Source organism: Erinaceus europaeus, chromosome 3 (genome assembly GCF_950295315.1).
Source record: "Erinaceus europaeus chromosome 3, mEriEur2.1, whole genome shotgun sequence".
Classification (NCBI taxonomy): Eukaryota; Metazoa; Chordata; class Mammalia; order Eulipotyphla; family Erinaceidae; genus Erinaceus; species Erinaceus europaeus.
In genome coordinates, this window is record NC_080164.1 from 73,616,518 (window position 1) to 73,639,803 (window position 23,286).

Genomic DNA, 23,286 nt, shown 5'->3' on the forward strand with positions numbered 1-23,286 from the left:
CTGCCTTTCACCAAACACATCTATGTGAGCTGTGTGGATTAGGTTAATTCATCAGCCTCATGGAATAGGTCTGTTTTGTGGAGTAAACAGAAGACAGGCATGCCTCTGAAAATGGCTTGATGCTCAAGGAAGTGGTAACTGCTTATACACATCACGCAGACAGCTCAGCTCAGCTACTGACAGTGTCCTGACTACTTTAGGAGGCTCCAGTGTAAAGTGAGAGGGAGGAAGCAGTTTCTGGCTTGGCTGTCTACTTACAAGCACACACTGTCTCCATGAACTCACTCACCGTGGAACAGCTGCTGTTGCTGGTGGCACTGGGGGTGGTACTTCCCGGGGCAGCTGCCTGGGGTACTGTAAAGGCTGGGAGGCTCCCGGCTTCGCTCTGAGCACTGTTGCTCCTCAGATCCCCAACCCATGGCTGACTTGGGGGCAAGATGTCCTTACCATAGGCTGAGGACTCTTCAAAGTCCTGGTTTCCTGTGAAAACAAGGGCCTGGCTTAGTTACCACAAGCCTGGGTTCATCCCCAGGGCAGAGGAAGCCCAAAGGACGCTTCCAAAGGGTCCGAAAGCAGTTGTGGGGCTAAGACCCCAGGGCACTCAATGTATAGACTCTTCTTGAAGGGAACACCTGCCTGGGACACTTCGTTTTCTGAGATTTCAGAAAATGAAGGATTGGGGGTTGGGCGGTAGCACACCAGATTAAGTGCACATAATAGGAAGCGCAAAGATCCTGGTTCCAGCCCCCGGCTCCCCACCTGCATGGAGTCACTTCACAAGTGGGAAAGCAGGTGTCTATCTTTCTCTTCCCCTCTCTACCTTCCCCACTCCTCTCAACTTCTCTCTGTCCTGTCCAAAAACTGGAAAAAATGGCTGCCAAGAGCAGTGGATTCATAGTGCAGGCACAGAGCCCCAGTGATAGCCCTGGAAGGCAAAAACAAAAGAGAGAGAGAGAGAGAGAGAGAGAGAGAGAGAAAATGGAGAATCTACTAAGGATCTACTCTTCTTTGAAAAAGGCCAGAATCTCTTCAAGACCATCAAGAAGAGAATTAGAGAGTGCAATTCAGCATTACCACAAGACAGAAACTGAAAGCCTTCTAATCCAAAGGTCTACTGTGCTTAGAGTTGCGTGCCCCTCATGAACACAGCTCAAGGACCCACAACTCAGAAGAGGCACACTGGAGTGGTGCTACTACTCACCAGCCACCTGGGAAGAGAGGCTGACTGGTTGGGGCCACAGGGTCTCCCATCTCCATGGGATAAAGAAGTAGTGCAGATGAGAGCTTAATCTGGACCTTGGTCTGATGTCTATTTGTGCTTCTGGAGTTATTTCTCCTAGATAATTTCCACCTAGCCCTTTGTCTGACCAGTCTGCCCTTTACAGCCCAGCCTAGAGAGATGTGTTCTCTCTGAATATGTGTCAGATCTCATTGACTATGGTGAAGAACTTAACACACCTACCCTTTTATTTTTTTTTAAATAAATCTAAAGGGCAAACAGACATGAAAAAGTGCACAAAGTCAGAATGCTCAAAGAGAAATGCAAATAAAAACAACGAAAAGATAGAAACACCAACTGCTGGAGAGGCTGTGGAGGATAAGGGACTCTCCTACACTCCTGATGGGAGTGTAAATTGGTCTAAGCCTTATGGAAAACAGCCTGGAGATACATCAAAACTCTACACACGCACCTACCTTGTGACCCAGCGACCCCTCTCCTGGAGAGTCACCCATGGAAAACAAAAACATCTATCTGAAAAGACCTATCCTCATAGCAGCGCAGTTTGTAGCAACCCAGACTTGGTAGCAACCCAGATGTCCAAGGACAGATGAGTGGCTAAGGAAGTTGTGGTAAATATCCAGAGTACTATGCAGCAGTCAAAAATAATGAGACCATCTGGGGCTGGGCGGTAGCGCAGTGGGTTAAGCGTACAGGGCACAAAGTGCAAGGACGGCGTAAGGATCCCGGTTCAAGCCCCCAGATCCCCACCTGCAGGGTGGGGGTCACTTCGAAAGAGATGAAGTAGGTATGCAGGTGTCTATCTTTCTCTCCTTTTCTCTGTCTTCCCCTCCTCTCTGTCCTATCCAGCAACAACAACAGGTATAACAACAATAACAACCACAACAAGGGAAACAAAATGGGAAAAATAGCCTCCAGGAGCAGAGGATTTGTAGTGCTGGCACCGAGGCCCAGCAATAACCCTGGAGGCAAATAAATAAACAAATAAATAAAAATAATAATGAGTCATCTCCTTTGCAACATCATGGTCAGAACTAGAAGGTATCATGTTGAGTGAGGCCAGAAAGAAAGCAAACACCAAATGATCTCACTCATAAGTGGAGCTTATAGTAATGGACACTAAGGGAAAAGACAAGGTGAAACTTGGACTAAGTGTGATGTGTTTTACAAAAGGGATGGAGGGAGGGACACTGGGGCCTGGTGCATTTCGTTGACACCAATAAAGGTGACATGAGAGGCTGCACCTATGTGCTAAAGACTCTACTGTGAATCACTTACCCACTGCCCCCCACACCACCAATAAAAAAATAAACGGGGCCAGGCGATAGCACAGTGGGTTAAGCACACATGGCGCAAAGTGTAAGGATCCCAGTTTGAGCCCCCGGCTCCCCACCTGCAGGGGGTTTGCTTCTCAATCGGTGAAGCAGGTCTGCAGGTATCTATCTTTCTCTCCCCCTCTCTTGATTTCTCTGTCCTATCCAACTACAGCAATAGTAATGATAACAGCAACAATAATAAACGAGGGCAACAAAAGGGAAAAAAATAGCCTCCAGGAGCTGAGCCCAGAAATAACCCTGGAGGCAAAAAAAACAAAACAAAAAAAAACAAAACACTGATTGAAGGTAGGTGTCTCATAACCTTATGGTTCTATACCTATGTGGTGAGAATTTTTTTTTTTTTTTGGGGGGGCCCACAACGGAGTCTGTGTCCTATCAGATGATTAATTAAGAGCCAGGGTAGGGGCAGAGAGCTCTGCTTGAAGGAAAACTGTAGCTGGAGTAGTTGGAGGGGGAGGGCTGTTACAGAGGAATTTTCCTCAATCATGGGGGTTTCTCAGGTCCCAGCTCAGCACCTACCGAAATCCAGAGAAATGATGGTATCTCCTGCAGTGGGGGCCAGTTGGGCCAGCTCCTCAGGTTCCTCCTTGAGCTTGGTGAACAGGAAGTTGCTCTTGTCAGACACAGCCACCTCACCACTGATGTCAAAGATGCTGTTCATGGCCATCAGGTGAGGCTTGAACAAGGATTCTGTCTGGTCCATGGAGAACACGACATCGTTCTTCTCAATATCACTGATAGGACAAGAAGGCACTTCAGTCCTTACATGTTGTCTAGTGAGATCTTTTTTTGCTCCCCACACATATGGAAACCCTGCCGGTCATCCTTCTCAGTCAGACACTTGTGTGTGGATGAGTTCTTGTCGACACATGTGAGTCAGTCACACACTGGGAGTTTGTACTCGTGAGGCAGTGTTGCTCTCTGCATGTCTGTCTGATGCAGTGTTGTGTGTGAGGTGTGCACAAGGCCTGGAGGTGGTGGTTTGGTTTTTTTGTTTTTGTTTTTGTTCATCCTAGCAGTAACTTTCTCCATCTTGCTTCCCAAGTGCTACAGGGTAGAGACATCTTCCCAGAAAACATGAATCTCTACCCTTTGTCCCAATGCAGACAATACAGGCCTCTTCAAGTGACTCAGATGCAAGGGAGGAGAGAAGAAGAAAAGAAAAAAAAAACACTATAAAGGGAAAGTCCCTGTGTTCCAATGTTCTCTAGGTCACAAGAGTAAGCAAAGAGCTCACAGATGTGACTACTAGGTTCAGAGAGGCTTGTTGCCTTCAATTTGGGGATCTCAAGATCCCTATACCCACTTTAGTCACCTTTACGGACTCACCTCAAAACATAGTTGACACACATGATGCACTGGGGCTGCAGGTTGCGAGGGTTGTAGATGACTGTCCCCTGGGTCTCCAGCCACACATAGCCCCCATGCTTTGCAAGCATCCGGTACTGGCCACTCACCACCTGGCCCTTGGTGCACACTGTGGGGGGGGGGGAGAAAGAGCTGGAGGTCAGGAAGGCAGGGGAAGAAGGCCCCACCACAAAGGGGAAGGGAGTAGTCAGTGAGCTAACAGCCCAAGTCTTCATCATAGGGAAAAGGGGTGTGGTCGGTGAGTTGCCCAGGACTGTGGCAAGAGGTAGGCCCATCCCCAATCCCTTGGCAAGTCAGCTTACTTACCAACTCAGCTCTCAGCAGTACCTTTGCTACCCTATCCTTCAGGGCACCAGCTAGGCATGCTGGGTAAGGAGCACCTCCCCTATCAACACCCCAGGTGTATGTGTACCGAGGGTTCTTGCATGCTGCCTGGAGAACACCTTCCTGGGCCCGCCCCTTGGATAGACTCACTCCCAGTATTCCACTTGTTTAAGTTCTCCTCCCTTCCCCAAGTCTGCTATCAGACCTGCCAATGTGGAGACCACAGAAAGTATGTGGTCCATGGCGAGGGGGTGGTAGGTGAGTAGAATGACTACCTTGCCTCTTCAGAGGCTGTGCTCACCTTCTTCCCTTTTTCTAAATATTAATTTTTGAATGCATTAAAACAATGGGGAGGGAGGGGATCCCTCAGACTATCCAGAATATTCCATCTGTTCCCATTAAGTCAATATATCTTATATGAAATCTACTGACATGATTTGTTTCTGACAGTTCTCTGAATTGACCATTTATTTTCCTTCCATGAGGGGTTATTCTTCAGAATTCTAGCTGAGAAACTCCCAGATCATAGGGAATTAGAAAGAAGTTTGCTAGTTTGGGGGACTTGGTGACATTTTTTTTCCCCACCAGAAGTATCACTGGGGCTTGGTGCCAGCACTATGAATCTACCACTCTAGAGGCCATTTTTTTTTTCTCTTTCCATTTCTTTGTCCTGTCAAATAAAAAGGAGAGTGGACAGGGGGTTGAGAGGGAAATAATACACCTGCAGACTTGCTTTACAGCTTGTAAAGCATGCTCCCTGCAGTGCGGGAGGGGGGTCTCAAACCCGGGTCCTTGAGCATGGTAATATGTGCACTTAACGAGGTGCACCACTGTTTGGGGGACTTTGGGAAAAGAATAATCCCTTCTTGGATTTGGTTTCTTCACCTGAAAAATGGGGCTGCTGATAATGTGAATGATTACAATTATCATTGCTATTGATAGATACCCAGCGCATCACAGGTGTTTGTACTGAGGACCAAACCTGTCTTTGTCTACAGCTACAAAAATGTTGACTTTGACCAAAGGCTACATAGAAAAGACCACCTCCTCCCAAAATTACTATTCAGCACAGTGCTCAGGCCCTGTCATGCCTACAGGCCATCATAGACTTCTTTGAGGTGTCCTGTGAAGAAAACAGTCTGTTGACAGACTCCCCCCAGTTCTCTTGGCAGGCTTGTGGACCATCTCCATCCCCACCCCCACCCCCCAATAAGCAGCCTGTGTGGTTGTGGGTGCAACTTGGTCCACATTAATGCTGCTTGTAATTCTTTACATTGGTATTTTTTCTCGGCACTTTTTATCCTTTCGAAAAATTGGGGGCAGGGAGGTGTAGCATCTAGATCTAAGGTCCAGGAAACGTGTGTATAGTGCTTTACTGAAGATTTCAAAACTACCACAGAAGTTGAGTTCATTTATGCAAAGCCACCAGCACAATGTCCAGCACACAGTGCCAATAATTTTATTGTCACCTCATTTAATGTGCAACACCAAGCTCTTATCATTTCTGTTAGCATCTGAAGAAACTGAGATTTTAGGGGTATTGGGTAATTTGCTAAAAAGCTGCTCCAGTGGAAACAGTAACAGGGTTGTTGTGTAGTCCAAACTAAAGATTCCTAAGCTTTCTGGTTTTCATTCTGTAAATTCACCTTTACTAAGGTTTAATTTAGCTTCACCAAGTAGATACCCCCATCTTAATCATACAGTTCAGTGTGCTTTGACACATACATAAAGCCTATGCAACTATTATCATAACCAAAAATATTGTACTTGTCTATCTCCTCTCTTCCCATGTTCTTTTTTTTTTTAAAAGTGTTTTTCTTTTTTTTTCTTTAATATTTATTTTATTTATTCCCTTTTGTTGCCCTTTTTTTTTTATTGTTGTAGTTATTATTGTTGTCGTCGTTGTTGGACAGGACAGAGAGAAATGGAGAGAGGAAGGGAAGACAGAGAGGAGGAGAGAAAGACAGACACCTGCAGACCTGCTTCACCGCCTGTGAAGCGACTCCCCTGCAGGTGGGGAGCCGCGGTTCGAACCGGGATCCTTACGCCGGTCCTTGTGCTTTGTGCCACCTGCGCTTAACCCGCTGCGCTACAGCCCGACTCCCTCTTCCCATGTTCTATGTCACCCACTTCTACTCATGATCCCAGGCAACCCTTGATTGGTTTTTCTGCTGCCATATGTTGCAATTAACTTTCATAAATTTTCATGCAAGGGTGTATACTTTGCCTGGCATCTTTTCACTTAGCATGTTTTCTTTTTCTTCTGATCCCTCATGCCATTTCAGATATTCACTATTTACTTCTCACTGAGTAGTATTGCACTGTATGCTCGTGCCATAAGATTTTATCTACTCACCTGTCAATGTTCTGAGTGGCCTTCAGTTTTGTTATGCTAAACCAAGTTGCTATAAACATGTGCGTGCAAACCTGTGTCCAGACATACTGTGCGAGTACTTTGGAGTATAAAAACTATGTCATATGCTAGGCTACATTTATAACAAGCTACCAAATTATTTCCCAAAGTGATTGCATCATCCTACTCTAGTTTTCCTTCTGTCTGTCTGTCCATCCAACTAGAGCTTCCCTGGGGTTTTGCTGCTGCACAGTTTCAAGGCTTCCAGAGGACTCCCCTTGCCCAGACTGAAGGTGAGAGACACCAAAGTACTTCCCGAAACTTCCCCTTTGCATGGTGCTCCCACAAGGTGGCAGCGGGGCTTGAACCTGGGCCCTCCCACCTGGTAAAGTGTATGTCCTACAAGGTGACTTGTCTCTCTACAATAATAATAATAATAATAGTAATAGTGATAATAAGAATAACAACAGCAATAGTTGTTGTCAGGATTTCACTACTCTACTCCAGGCTAATTTTTTTAGATAGGAAGAGAGAGAGACACACTACAGAAGCTTCTTCCAGTGTAGTGAGTAGCTTCAAATCCGAGTTATGAATATGACAAAGTAGGTACATTGTTCAGGTGAGCTTTTGTGGTGGCTCTAATTAAAAAAAAAAAATCCTGTGTTGTAGGAAAGAGAGGACATTTTTTGTTTTAAAACACGAGGCAAACTAAGGTCAGAGAGACTGTGATGTGTTCCCTTCCACACAGGATGATAGTGACGCAGTCTGGGTTAGTCGGCCACCTGAAAGCTCTTAAAGTGGTCTCTTCCTGTATCATCCCAAGGACAAGTCACCAAATTTGCTGTCATAGCTGCCTTGAACCCCAGGACTCCCCACTCAAAGAAGCAGTTCTCCCCTGTCCGCCCTCTGTCTACCCCACTTGAGGTTTCCTTGCTGCAGTCAAATGACTTGTGCACAATTTCAAGCGTCCAGAATTAACTTACTTAGACGGCTCTTACTGCAGACAGAAGTCAGGGCTCTCGCTCCTTTTGATTAAGCAGGAGTAAAGGTTTTAACTGCATTTATAGTGATTGCAGCCAGGGGCCTGCTCTGTCAGTAGAATATAATTATGCTCAGTTTCTAATCATTTGCTCATTAGTGCCAGCCTCGGTGAGGAGCCTGCTACTTACTTGATAGATGAGCTTTTTATGGCCTTTAATCTTATTTTTCTGGGAGCACATAAGTCCTCACACAACAAAGAGAAGTCAACCTCTACTCTCAGAGAGTAGCACTGTATAAATCGCTAATCCATTTGGAAAAGATGACTATTAATTATCTAAATCTAGTTTGAGGACAAAATTTACCCTGTAATTTCAACTGTAAAACCTTCTTAGACTAAGCCCTACACATGTGTCCAGATCTGTGACTGGTGGCTAGGCCTGGACCAGCCTTAACCCCCAGCCTCTACTTCTTCCACAGGGTAAGTGTGCATCTTTGCTACAGCTCATCTCCCATGCCCAGCAGGAGTGGCAAAGGCAGAGAGTATGAATGAGAAGTGGAAATAGGGAGAGACAGAGACAGACAGACAGACAGACAGTAGAAACAGATGCTTCTTTCTTAACTGGCATTCACTCAATTTCCAAATCATGTGGCTTTCTCTTTGCTGGACAAGGGGCTTGCTGGCCGCTGAGTCCAGGCCTTCTGAGCTCAGAGCAACTTGGCTCTATGAGGGCAAGAGAAGATTCTTTTATTTCTAACTGAGTTGTGAATTCCCTTTACGTGTGACTTACGCTTGAAAACATGGCTTCAATGAAAAGCACATTTATTTTTCCTTGCAGGCAGGAGAAAAATTGATGTGACAAATTTTCATCCCAGCTTTCTCTCTCTCTCTCTCTCTCATCAATTAAAGATTTTCTAATAAAAAGTCTTTTCTGACATGCTTAATGAGAAGTCATGTCTGTTCCCTCTAACAGTATTTCTCCCACTTTCCCACCCCAAAAGATAAAGCATACTATTGTTATCAAGAATTTCTGGAACTTTTTACTACTGTTTTCTGCTCTGATTCAACCTTAAATGAAAAGAAAAGTCAAACCTTCCCCAAATTTTATATCTAAGTGGGAGCTTAAGAGTGTTGGCTGGACTAGAGCCTAGTTCCTTAGTCTCAGGGTTAGGATGACTTTGGGAGCTGAAACCCCACAGGGGACAGAAAAGCATGGGGGAATCCCAGAGTCAAGGGCACACCTACAATCTCACATCTAGGGCAGACAATCACTGGATCACATCCTCACTTCAGTCGTGGGTTCCCAGATGGTGGCTCTGTGAAGAAAGTCACTGGGTCTTCTCATTTAGCTAGTCAAGCTCCACTCAAGATCAGATTCCACAGTCACAAGGAAGCCACATAGGGCACTCCTGGAACTTACAGTTCTGGTGACTTTTGGTCATGTTCTCCGAGTCCAGGGCATGGTAGAACTCATAAGCTGAGCGGCCAAGCAGCTCTTCAGGGTGGTAACCAACCAGTTCTGTAATTCTGAATTAAAAAAAAAAATACACACACACACACACACACAGAGAAGAGAGACTATATGAATTTGGACAGGGGGTTAACGAGCCAAATCCAGCAAGTAAATCAAACACATGCAGAAGAGCACACTCCAAGCCTCCTGGCAGCACCACACATCCAAGGAAAAAACATGGGGATTGGACTACAACCACAGGTTGACCCAACCTGTACTCTCCCTATCCCTCCTGAAGTCTTGTGTGGGGTAGAAAGAAAGCATCTCTTTGGGGGAGGACTCCCTACTCTCTCCTCCTCTGTACATACATATATGCCTGTCTCTAAAAATCACTCAATCGCAATTCTATCCTTTTTCTTTGAGGTAAGGAAAGAGATCCAGGGAGGGCAGACTAATTTGCCTAATGTTCACAGAAGTATCCAGGATGACGATCAGATCAGGCTTATTTTAAGGAGTATATAAATGAAAAGAGAAAGTGATATGACCCTACAAGTGAGAAAAAGAGTACGGAGACAACCTGTGTGTGTTAGTCACTGGTGACAAATTCTGGACAGAGAACCCCATCTGTGAGAAGAGTCTCCCTCTGGGTGCTCTGCCTCCAGCCCTGCCTGCTGGCCTAGGGAGCTTTTGGGCATCAGGCTTTCCTTCTGTGGGTTCTTCTATTTGTCTCTCCCTATTTCCAAGGAAAGGAAACAAGGGTAAAACTGTGAATCCACCCTCATAGAACTGTGTCTCCTCGTTGCACCCTCTAGTAACGCAGTTCTGAAATAACAAGCTTCAGCTGTCCCAACGTTTCTTTTTTTCATCTCCTAAGGTGTCTGGTTTTAATGGAAAGTGGGAGGAGAAAAGACAAATGTGAAAAACCGTGAAGAATCATTCAACACTCCCAGGGCCCTTGGTTCTCTTCTGAAATCACTCTGCAGAGCCCTGTGCAGAACCACCAGGCTGGCTGCTCACCCATGTCAGGCTGAAATAGTTCTCATGTTCTTGGTCACCACACAGCCATTTTCTAGTGGGCTCAGTGTCTTGTTTGCTGTACCTTTATCGTCATCACAGGGTCTACTTCAGAGTGTATGACTCTAGGGTACAGACTTTCCATGGACCCACACTGAAGAATAGTAATACAGAGTGGAAAAACAACAGCAGTGGCTCCTTGGTTTCTTGTCTCTACTCTCTCTCTCCCCCTCCAAGTAGGTTTGATGTTGGTCTTTTAGACTACACTATCCTCGAATATCATATCCATCCTATCACTCATGATACAAGCCATCTACAGCAGCCTCCCTGTTGCCAAGCATATTAAGAGCAAAGGAAGTCTGCCTAACTTCCAAGTGCCCCCAGCATCATCCAATCTCCCTCTTTCAAGCTGACTGTGTCCTGTACCCTCTACCTGGGCAAACCCCTTTCTCCTTTATTCCCAACACCTGGCAAACTGATTGTTTTAGACGTGTTGCCAACAGAGTTTCACTATTCCAAGATGACTTAACTTTTTCAGACAGAGACAGGGAGTGGGGATGGGAGAAAACACCATAGCACTAAAGAGTCCTCCAAGGCCATTGTACTTACTCCCTGAGTTGTACCTGGGCTCGAACTTGGCTCACTTGCATGGCCACAGGGAAACCCTTTTAGGTCAACTCTCTTATCAGCTTCTGGCAAACTAATTCTTGCTGCAGAGCTTAGGTGCTTTCTGAGTCCTAACTGCTACAACAGCACTACCTCCAAGTCTGGCCTTCTCTATGGAGCTCTCTCTCCCCAGTGCCGCCTCATGAAGTACAAATGGGCTTACATGATGTCCGAGAGTTATGTATTTGTCTTTCCACTTTCTGAGCTTGGGACCACTTCCTTCTCTGGCATCTCCTACAGTGGGTATTCAGTCGACATCCGTGTAGCTGCCTGGCCAGTGGATTCATTTTCTCTTTGGGCCTGAGGTACAATCAGAGTTCTGGCTATCCAAGCACCACTGAGGAGCCTGGGCACTACTGATCTCTATTTCTTCTTCTTGAAATATAATCAGTGCATGCAAGAGGCTCATGTGGCATTCATCTCATCCTTTGTTTATCCTGTCAGATGTGGTTGGTGTTGGTGTGGGCAGAGAGGCAATTCTCTGCCCAGGTAAATCTTTGGGGTTAACGCCTTTTCCAAACAAGGGTCAAGACAAAAGTACCGGGGGACTTCGGTCTCTTGTGACTCAGCACAGTGGGGATTTCTGCAGCAAAACTCCAGCAGTTCATCTGCACCAGAAAACTGACCTTTCAGCCAGGAGGATCTGGCCTCTCACCTGGCCCTAAACAGAGTTCTTTGAACTCATCAGCAATAGACATGTTTCCTGGAGATCTGACCCTGGAGCCAGCACCCACCAGCAGCATCTTCGCTGGCAGAGAAGGAGCAGACAGTAAGACTGTGCCATCCTTCCCTCTCTTGCAACGAGAAGAGTTTTCTGTCAAATCCAGTGCCTTTCAAGTTTATCCTGGGCTCAGAATAGTTACCAGTGGGCCTGTTGACAATGGGCCAGCATCTGCAGGTTTATTGATTAGCCAGATAAATAGCTTCTCTTCCTGGACAGGTCTAGAATTTTCTATGGAGATTCTGGGAAAGATCTGGTTCTATTCCCTCTAAAGGAATTAATTTTTTTTTCAAGATTAGAATCTTTAAATTGAAACTGCCCAGAGTAAATATCTGTTATAAACAGACTCCCAGTAAAATCATCTTAGTCTAATTAATGTACCATGCATTCAAAGGCACACAATGGGCATGTTTTAGAAGTGGACAAACAAATCTAGATTTCAGAATTGCCAGCTATCTTCCCAGTAGCAGCATGCATTTATCTTGTCGGCTAAAATAAATATTTAATATCTCCTTCATTCCTTTAAACAAACTACTATAAGAACTGGGAAATACACATGTCCCAAACACAATTGAAGAATATTCATGCTGTCAAACTTCACAAAGCAGGAAGCCCCAACTTGAAGCTAATGGTCATTGCCTCCAAATGCAGGCACGCAGACGCCAGCGGGGAGGTTAATGAACCGGTTTGTTTATAGCACTGACTACTACAGCACAGCAGGGCTTTCCCCACTGGTTTCTCTGGGTCTCAGCGCAGCCTTAGAGCTGGACTATGATAACATAGTTTCATCTACTCTCTCCAGTGGGCTTGGGGGGGGGCTTTTCCCCCTTTTAATTAAGGGCCTCTGGCTCACTGGAAAAAACAAACTGGCTTAGGGGTCACCCATACTTTTTTTTTCTTTTTAAAGTCAACTCAGCAGGGTTGTTCTGGTTTTTAGAAAAGAGAAACATTAAAACAGGTTTCTTAACTCAGCAGCTTATAGAAATGAAAAGAATAGGTCACTCCTTACTAATAAGTGGAAGAAAACTAAACAGGCTGAAGAGAAGATGAGAGAGGTATAGACAAAGACAGGTAATGTTCAGGAGAAAAGGAACAAGGAAGCAATAAAAGGGGTGGTGGTGAAAGACTGCTGAAGTCTGAAGGTCATGTTACCCCAACCAAATTCATGGGTAGGACCCCCAGACTTTCCGAGTTCCCGTTAGATGTGACTTCACTGTGTGAGTGGCAGTTGGTGCTCTTCAGCTGCTCTCTGTCCTCACACACACACACTCATGGGCTCTTTCCAGCAGCGGGGACCTGTGGCTAAGTGCTCTGAGAAAGTCACTCTCTTGACCACAGAAGCATCTGTCAGTGCCGTTGCCTCAAGAGGCAGAAGAAAACTTGAAGGTCTCCGACATCTCTTCTGTTTCCAGTGACACCACCAAGCACCTATGCACATGGAACCAGAAGCCAGCTCCTGGGCACACTTCAGACACCACTGCCTACAGTCAAACAAGTTTTATCCCTGTCCCCTATACAAGTAAAGGATTTGCTGAGTAGCTTAATCATGTAAACAAAGTGGCTGGGGAATATTTAAACTATGTAAAGCCAAAGAGCCAGCACTATGGTTACGCAAAAGACTTTCATGACTAAGGTTGCAAGATTCCAGGTTCAATCAGCAGAATAAGCCAGTACTGAGCAGTGCTCTGGAAAAAGAAAACAACTATTAAAGGATGAACTTTCTTTTTTTGTATCTATCTATTTATTTATTTAAAGAGCTACAGAGAGAGTGTGAAAGAGATCACAGTGGGGAACAGGTTTGAACCTGAGCGGTACATGTTGCAAAGCAGCACACAATCTGATGAGGTATTTTACTGACCCACAAGGATGAAAGTCTGAAGCATACTTTGTATACACCAGTTTCTTTTCCAAAATGTATCTACTGGAAAACAAATCTAATAGTTACAAATACTGAAAATTAAAAATAGAATAGGGAATTAAAAAAAAAAAAGAATAAGGAAGCTTCCAGTGAAGGGGATGGGATAAGGCAATCTGATGGTGGGAACTGTATCCACAGTACCCCTCTTATTCCACAATCTTGTCTATCATTATTAAATCACTAATAGTACAGAAGAAAATAAAAAATAAAGAAACCATCTTTACTTCAAAGTCTACTTTCCTTCCTCACACTCCAGCTTGGGTGGGATTAATTCAGACAGAGGAAGGCTGACCAGGATCAATCCTGGGCCAACCCTATTGTGAGAACCACCAAATGCCACTAGTACCTTTTAGAAATATGAAACCCACAATCAGTAAGAGGATGCTTCGCAAGTGGTGACGCAGGTTTGCATGTGCCTCTCTCTCTCTCTCTTCCTCTCCCATCTCAATTTCTCTCTCTCTCTCTCTGCTATCAAATAAAATACAAAGGGAAAATGACTATCAGGAGCAGTGGATTTGTAGCGCTGAAACTGAGCCCCAGCTCATGGCAACAAAAATAATCCAAAACCTATTGTGAGTTGCTCAGCTAATACAGTATAGGACATGCCTGCCTGAGACTCCCAGGCTTATTCCGGTATTCTGGCTTCTCTCCCCCCTCCCCACCTCTCTCCTCTCTCTTATTTGTCTTAAATAAAATAAATAAATGAATCTTAACAAAAACAGAAACCCAACACATGCAGAGGAGACATGGCCATGTTGGAGACGATGGCTAACATCACTCCCCTGATCAACTAGTTGACCTAACAAAATATCACCTAAGAACACCAAATTACAATGGGATTTCTTTACAAAATAAATAACTGAGCCAAAAGTGGTGGTAGGCATATGTGGTCAATGGATGGGAAATGGGGGTGGGGAGGGATGCTCAGGCTACTGTCATTTTGGTAGCTATGCAGTGAAGCACATTGTCGGTGGCAGGGAGGAATTCCTGAGGGTTTAACCCGTGAATTCAGTGGCATCAGGATATTGAACTACCCATTAGGCTATCTAGGATTTAAGGGGAAAAACCTGGCTGGGAAATAAACACATGTGAGCTGCTCAGACCCTGACAAAATACTGATGACAACCACAAGACAAAATATAGCAGAGACAAATAAGACGATCATTGAAAACCAACCACAGGGGCTGGGTGGTGGCGCACCTGGTTAAGCACATGTATTACAATGCGAAAGGACCCAGGTTCGAGCCCCTGGTCCCCACCTGCAGGGGGAAAGCTTTACGAGTGGTGAAGCAGGGCTGCAGGTGTCTCTCTGTCTCTCTCCCTCTATCACCCCCTTCCCTCTTTATTTCTGGCTGTCTCTATCCAATAAATAAAGATAATAAAACAAATTAAAAAAAAAAAGAAAACCATCCACATCAAGTAAGAAGGGAAAGGATCAACAAGAACCTAAAACCACCTCAAAAACAGAAGCCAGAATTGCTATAAGCAAACATTTATCAAAGGTCATCCTAAATGGGAAGGGCTTAAATTCTCCAGTCAAAAGATTCAGAGTAACTGAATTTATTAAAAAACAAGATCCATCTGTTCTCTGTCTCCAAAAAACATACTCCAAAGAATAGTTTTCCTGTACTATTTTTAATTTGTCCTTGCTCTGGGATAGTTTTTCTACGGTGCAGGACATTTTGGATTCAGGAGGAGAGAAACACAGCGACAAACTGAAGCTCCAAGTGATAGACTGGAACAAGATTTTCCAAGCCAATAATGCAGACAAAAGGGCAGGAACAGCTACTCTTATATCACATAAGCTAGACTTTCAGGAAAAGAAGGTGATAACTGACAGAGATAAACACTACATAGTAGTCAGAGGATCAATCTACCAGGAAGACATAACTGTGTATCATCATCACTATCATCAGTATATGCACTCCCAATACGAGTGCACCCAAATTATATATATATATATATATATAAAAGTACAACAACACAGTAATAGGAGACTACTACTTGCAATCAGACAAAAAACAGATATCAAAGATATACATATTGGAAAGGAAAAAAAAATCAAACTATCACTATTTGCTGATGATATAACATACATAGAGAACCTCAAAGACTCCACCAAACAACTTCTTGACACTATAAACCAGTAAAATAGCAGGATCAAAACACATACATCTGGGGCATTTCTGTAAACAAACAAGGAGTCAGAGGAAAGGCTCAATCTCATTTGCAATAGAATCCAGGAAGATCAAATACCTTGGAATGAATCTCACGAAGGAGGTGCAGGACCTTTACAGGGGAAACTATAGGCCATTGCTAAAAGAAAGAGAGAAGGACACACAGAAGTGGGAGAACAGTCCTTGATCCTGGATGGGAAGCACAAATATTATTAAAATGACCATTCTAACCATAGCACTCCATACTTTTCAATCTCTTATCAATGGCATTTTTCAAGGAAATTGAACAACTTATTCAAAAATTTGTGTGCAACCACAAAAAGACATGGATAGCCAGAGCACTTCTGGAAAAAAAAAAAAAAGGATGTATCATGCTCCACAACTTCAGTAATTTAAGCAGCATGGTAATAGAATTTAAGTGGATGCTTAACTCAGTGGAGCGGAACTAAAAGCCCAGAAATGAGTCCACACACATATAGACACCTAATGCATGACAAAGGGGCCAAAGTGATCCAAAGGGGGTAAAGAAGGTGTCTTCAGCAAATGCTGCTGGGAAAGTGGGACAGCTACATGTAGAAGAGTGAACTGACACCACGACTTAATACTACACACACACACACACCTGATCAACTAAAAACGAATCAGAGACCTGGATGTTAGACTTTCTTGATAGGGAGAAACTCTTAAAGCTATAGAAGAAAATGTTGATGAAACTGTGCAAGATCTCCACATCAAAGGTGTATTTACAGACTCAACCCCAAGGGCATGGGAAATGAAAACAAGAGTAAATAAATGGGATTACTTGAAACTATAGAAAGCCTCTACACATTAAAAGAAAATTACATGAGGATAACCAAGCATCACAGTAAATGGGAAAGGTACTTGCATACCACACATGCAACAAGTGGCTGACATCAAACATCTGTACAGAAATGGTACCGTTCTATAAAGGAAAAATAAATAACCCACAAAAAAAAAAGTGGATGAGGAAACTAAAAAGACATTTTTCCAAAGAAGAGACACTTATGACCCACAGACATAGGAAGAATTGCTCTTCAATTCTTATTAGAGAAATGCAAGTTAAAACTACACTGAGATTCCACCTCACACCCGAGAGAGTGGCTTACATCTACAAGCCAGGGGACGACAGGTGGTGGAGAGGGTGTGGAAAAATAAGGACTCTGCTCCACTGCTGGTGGGAATGCAGATTGGTGCCGCCTCTTTGGAAGACTGTCTGGACAGTCCTTCAACAAATCAAAATGGAACTACCTTATGATCCAGCAATACCACTCTGAGGCATTTACCCAAAGGACACTCAGCCACAAATTAGAAGGAACATATGCACTCCTATGTTCATAGCTGCATTATTCACAATAACCAAAGAGTTGGAGCAGCCTAAATGCCCATCAACCAATGATTGGCCAAAGAAGTGATGGCATATATATATCTATACTCCACAGAATACTAGTCTGGTGTCCCAAGAACTATGATATTATCTCCTCTGGGACAAATGGATGGAACTGGAGGTGATAATGCTTAGAGAAATAAGAGATGAAAGAAAATTACCAGATAGTTTCACTCATAGTGAAATCTAGAAAACTGATACACATTAAACTTGCAGGGGAGGAAAAATAAAAAAGGAGAGGGAAGAGGAGGAGTGGGAGGAGAAAAAGGAGGAGAAGCAGGGTACAAAATGTTTCTAAGACTTTGTGAGAACTGTGGTGGTTGTCACTGAGAGGAGGAAGGGTAGGTGTGTGGAACTTTGATGCTGCGTGTGACATGGAACCGTACCCTGTCATTTTACAATCCTGTAATTCACTGTTAATCTCAAATAAAAAAATCAATCACCACACTTACATTGTGGGATGAAAGTATACATATTTTATTATTTGTCTGAAGTCAGTCTGTTTTCTCAGAAGTCAATGATTCTTTCCTAGTGTTCTGATGTTTGTTTCTTGTAACGCATGGCTCTTTGATGAGATTCTCTTTATGACTGTCAACTATCCCTTCTCTTTTATCATCTTTATTATCCTCAAGTATGTATCAAAAAGTTCCCACAAATATCACCCACAAAATTTGAAATGCAAACATCTTAACTTACTCCTGATATTTTTACATGCTGTATTGTCCTTATCCAATAACAAAATAGAATTGCCTTCAAATTATCTATAAAGATTATATAGGTCTGTTAATTTGAAAATTTTATTGTAATTTTGGCATTTCTTATCCATTCTGATACTGCTACTGTCCACATGATGTAATTTTATAATTTATTTCATAGGTTCACAAAGACTTGTCAAGCCCATAAAATCACAGTGGGGTTCTGTGTATCAGACTGTCCCATGCTCCTTGATGGCTTTGCTCCTTCCACAGTTCTTCTCTATCACCACTAGGTGGCAGCTCCATGTGAATTCAAGAGTCATCCAGCTATAACTTTCATCTGCCTTTAGGGTGAAGGCAGTTATTTACTTTGTACCATTCATTATAGTTTTGTTAAGTTATCAAGATCTAAAACGCTAGGCTCTTGAAGACCAGGCATTTCATTAATTTCTTTGATAATATAGTCCCTGGTACTAGTAGCTGCTGAATGAGTGAGTAGTAGTCCATTAACTGATGGCTTAGTACTTTAGGAAGCAGTCGTAACTAGAGATGAGCTTGTCAGTCACACTGTGTGATATGGACATTCTTTACCTCTGTTACCTACATATATTCATATATAACCAACTTTAAGGAATTTGCATTTTAAATATTTTCATGTCTCCCATCCAAGTACTAACCAGGCCCAACCCTACTTAGTTTCTGAGATTAGACGAGATCAGGTATGTTCAGGGTGATATGGTCGTAGATAATATTTTCATGTCTTAGATAATTAATATAGAAATCAATATGATTCTCTGATCCTTTGTTAAAGAGAGCAGGTCACTGCATTTTGAACCACTGTATTCATTTATACCTTGATTCAATTTTAGGTATCTCAGAATAGGCTGCTCTGGGTTCAGCTGATCTTAGAATTCTGAGTAAAGTAGAACACTAGAGTGATTTTTTTTATTCATTTGCTTTTTAAAATTTTTATTTATAAAAAATATGGTCTGACAAGACCATAGGATAAGCGGAGTACAATTCCACACAATTTCCACCACCAGAACTCCGTATCCCATCCACTCCCCTATCAGAGTGATCTTCTCTCTCTTCTTTCTGATTTATTTCTCTCCTTCCTCTTACGTTTCCCCTTCATTCTCTCCATGATCTTTTAGTCTCTCCATGATTTTTTTGTTTGTCTGTTTGATTGCTTATGCCTGTGGCCTCAATACACCTAAGCAAAAGTCCCAAACTGCTTCAAAAGTCATTTTTAAATGTGTGATGCTGGGACCTGTGCATGTGCATGATTCCACAACTCCTGGATGAATTTTATTTTTAAAGTGTGTGTGTGTGTGTGTGTGTGTGTGTGTGTGTGTGTGTGTGTAGACAGAAAGGGAAAAGCATCATAGCACTACCCCACAGACCACGGTACTTCTCTTTGTCCGAGAGGCCTGAACTCCAGGCTCAGATTGTGGTAAGGCTCTTGCTGTATTAGGTGAGTTATCTCCTCATGCCTCAAAACTCATTTTTGTGAATTATAATTGCCTTAATTTTTCTTTAGCATTTTTTTTATTTTTTATTTTTTTTTTAAATTTTTTTTGCAGGAGAGAGCGCGAACGCAGTTTTTAGAGAGATATTTAAAAGTATAAAGGGAGAGAGGGACAGAGAAGGAGAGACATCTACAGCTCTATTCCACTGCTCCTGAATGTTCCCCCTGCAAGTGGGGACCAGGGGCTTATACCTAGGTCCTTGCACAGGGTAGCTGTGTGTTACCACCATCTAGTCCCAGGTGTTTAAAAATGTCATCAGATTCATTTTAATTCTCCTTGTGGAAAAATGATCTTTGCAGGAAATCATAATCCCTCATGTGTGTCAGAAGTCATTGCATCTAGAGGATTTTCTGGGTTAAAATGGAAAGCCCCTCCCCCATTGTCTTTTTTTTTTTTTAAATGTTTAACTTAGAAAGTATTATGGAGAATATGTTGGGGGCAGGGGAGGTGGAGAGAAACATGCCTTTCCCCAACCCAAGACAGCAAGTAAAAACAAAATAAAATTATCCAACTCCCAACCCCACCACCAATCCCCCCCCCCCAAACACACATCCTGGGTCACATCAAAGCAATTGAAAAATAACACTTAGGGATTAAGGATTTAAAATAGTCACTTCATAAACTGTCTAAACCACATCTGTGCCCTTGTCAACTAATCTGCTAATCGGTTAAACACAACTTCTGTGTGGCACAGCATTCCATGTCTTTAAACACCTCTGCGTCCATCTTTCCAGCAGCAATGAATTCAGAGTCTAGGCCATGTAATTAGGTTTCCTGAAAGGTGAGATTTTGCTGAAAATGCAACGTGTCCTGCAGAACTGATAGCAATATTACCCTCCACGCCCCAGGTCACAAAGCCCTCAATCACAGGTTCCTGCAGGCCCACATCCACTTTGTCTGTCTCCCAGCCCTAGACTAAGCCAAGCAGTCAGAATGGGGTCTCTCCCTTTGCTGTTCCGCTTCTGATTCAACCACTTTTAGACATCCAATCTCCATTACTGCCCTTCTTATCCAAACATTAGCTATTTTTTAACAATGACTTGAAATTCACCCCAAACTAGAGAATATATTGTCCAAGCACTCTTTCCAAAGGGATCTCTTCTTTATTTAAAGATCAAAAGCTTAAGCTTCTAGGGTCTACCCTCTTTTATTGTTATCCAGGGATGACAAGTTATTTTCTGGGATTTTAGAGTCTGCTCACCCCACAGTGCTATGATGTCATATCACGCATACAAGTCACGCCTACAGGCCTACAGTCCACAGCACTGCAGCTGTCCCTAGGCTAAGACCCTCTTCTTTGCCATAAGCGCCACCCCACCCTTAAGTCAGACATGCTGGGCTCTGGGAAACTACAGAGAGGAAATCACATCATAAAAGTGTCTTCTGCGCAGAACGTTTATTGGAATACAAAACTGCATCTGATGAATAACCTCACATGAATAATCTACCACGTGGATTTCTCTGGTGCCTGCATTTGGAGCAATTTTTCTAATTATCATCATCATCATCACAACAACAACAATGCTAATGACTATAATGAACGCTGTCTCCGTCCCAGGACAAAGGCCTTCAGATGACATCTACTGCCTATGAAATCAGAGAATTATTTCTACTTTTAACTATTCATTACCTCCAAAAGCCTTGAGCCCCAGCACTCTGGCGCTGAGACTGATGGGTAGGAATGATCAAGGATACTTTCTCAAAGGTTCCTAAATTGTGCCTGGATTAGTGGCTAATTCTAAGAAGGGGCACAATGTCACACTAGATCAGTGTAGAATCAGGGAGAAACTCAGCCTGTGAGAAGTAGAGCCTCACCCACAAAGAAAGCCCCCCCCCTCCTGGAGTTCAGCTAATGAAAGGAAGGTGAGTGGGCCCGGGGGAGGCTAAGCAGAAGCTGTCTCCTGACACTTAAGGACTGTCTGCTGACTGACCCACAAGGCAGTTAGCTACTTGCTGGTGGACTCACCTTCAGTTCTCCCCCCCCCCCCCCCAGTTCTTATCTGTCTCCTAGAAGGGATCTTGACCCCTTGAGTTTAGTAGGACCTTGGGGGAGGACAGTGAGTAAGATATGTGTAGGAACAAGAAGTTCTGGTGTTTGTCCTTGGCAAAGTGCTGTGAAAGCCATTATCTGATTTTTGTCACAATCCCTGTGAAACAGACTGAGAAAGTAACATTTCCATTTGGTAGAAGGGGAAGCTGAGATCGCAGGCTTTAGGCAGAGAGGAGTGCGGGAACAACAGTCACCACAGGAGCTGTGACTGTGGGGAAAGGCAGTGACTGACTGCCTGCTGCAGAAAGCTGACAGTCAGGCTGGGAGAGGTCTGACCTGAAGGGTACTTCAGGTCACAAGCCACGGCCACATTTACTGCAGTCAGGCTGACCCTGGATCCAGCCTTTTCTCCCTACTTCCCATTCCCTCCTTTTGCCTCCCTAAACTCCTAGTCCTCTCCTCCCCACTCCTCCCACTCCTCCCCTCTCCTCCCCTCTCCTCCCCTCTCCTCCCCTCTCCTCTCCTCTCCTCTCCTCTCCTCCCCTCCCCTCTCCTCTCCTCCCCTCCCCTCCCCTCCCCTCCCCTCCCTCTCCTCTCATCCCCTCCCTCTCCTCTCCTCCCCTCCCCTCTCCTTTTCTCTCCTCTCCCCTTCTCCCTGCCCCTCTCCTCTCATCCCCTTACCCCCTCCCTCCCCTCCCCTCCCCACACCAGCTAGAGAAAGAGGCAGAAAGACAGAGACCACAGTACCAAAGTTTCCTTCAAATTTAGTGGGTGCCAGTCTCAAACTTAGGTTGTGCACATGGCAAAGCAACACACTACCCCAGTGAGCTACTTAAGGCCCCACCCTGGCATAGTAAAGAGGTCAGAGGTGAGACAGTGAAGGAGTCAGGAGCTGTGCTGTGGCTCTACTCCCTCCTCCCAGGGCACCCCAAGCCTCTTCCTTCCTGTTTTATACATCACCTTGAGCTACCAACTCGCAAAGGTATGGCTTACGTCTGCCACCTCAGCTGCTCTTTCATCAACTTTAATAAACAATATATGGTGAGGAGAATATCTAACATGGAACATTGACTAATCAGTTCAAACCCAGACTATCTGAACCCAAAGCTGATGCTCCTAACCACTGAAAGGATTCCTAGGTGGTGCAGGTTAGAGTTTGTCTTAGCTTCTATCATCAAAAGCCTTTGGAGCTCCGATGGGCAGTGGCTGGAGTGGAGTTGCCGCAGGAGCAGTTGAGATTGAGGACAGAGTCCCGAGTTGAGCAAGAACAAGAAGTCAGCAGGCAAAGGGCAATTTACAGGCTAGAACCTGTGGCTCCCGGCTGGCCTCTGCATGGGGAGTGCTGATCACATTGCCTTGGCCCTCAACTGCTGGGGACCAGCCTAGAAGTCTCCTTGGAAGCCAGATACATAACGGAAGGGGCACGCACACAAGACAGCAATCGGCAGTGAAATACAAGCTTGCTGGCTGCCATAGCTCTGCAGGCAGACCCCAGTGCTGTGTGGGCCACAAGACACACCATCAGCTACAGCAATGGAGGGAAACAGTCACACGGGAACCAGCACCACAACATGTGTGGCCAGACCAACCCTTTCCCATGGGCGCACACACATGCCCCACCTGTCATCACAGTAGGTGAACTTCATGTCCATGCTGTGGCGGCTCAGGAAGGTCTTGCTGTCCAGGGGGATGTCCATGTGGGATGGGTGCTGGATGGGTTCACACATGATGATGAGACAGGAGAGCAGCGGCTCCTTGTAGCCACAGAGACCACTGTGAGGGGGGCAGTTGTTGTAGACCTTCACCTGGCCGGTGCAGTGCAGGACCTGCAGACCAGAGGTGGAGGTTAGATGGCAGGGCTGAGAGTGTGGGGAGGGAGGACGGACACTCCTGGGACTCCAGCCCTGCCCCAGGTCCTCTTACCTTCCAGGTGGCTGACTTGAGGTTGACGGTTCGGCCTCTGTTGGTGACTGTGCACTTCATCCTCATGAAGAAGTCTCGCTCTGTGGACATGTCTTTGCTTTTCTTCCCAAAACCAGAGCCTAACAGAGAAAGATGGTGGGAGTCAGTTGGATTTTGTTTTATATTTATATTCATATTCAGTGAGGGTTGGGGGG

The 23,286-nt window shown here is 44.4% G+C and overlaps 1 protein-coding gene across 1 annotated transcript in view; it reads right to left on the reverse strand.

Moving 5' to 3' along the window:
* The window catches only part of EPAS1 (endothelial PAS domain protein 1), a 103,482-nt gene that overhangs the window by 7,117 nt on the left and 73,079 nt on the right, over window positions 1-23,286 (reverse strand). Inside the window, exons 5-10 of the mRNA XM_060187536.1 lie at window positions 23,093-23,211; window positions 22,790-22,995; window positions 9,022-9,128; window positions 3,907-4,054; window positions 3,097-3,311; window positions 290-480 (exon numbers count right to left, since the gene is read on the reverse strand). Of these exons, the coding sequence (XP_060043519.1) occupies window positions 290-480; window positions 3,097-3,311; window positions 3,907-4,054; window positions 9,022-9,128; window positions 22,790-22,995; window positions 23,093-23,211 (986 nt within the window). The remainder of the gene's footprint in view (window positions 1-289; window positions 481-3,096; window positions 3,312-3,906; window positions 4,055-9,021; window positions 9,129-22,789; window positions 22,996-23,092; window positions 23,212-23,286) is intronic.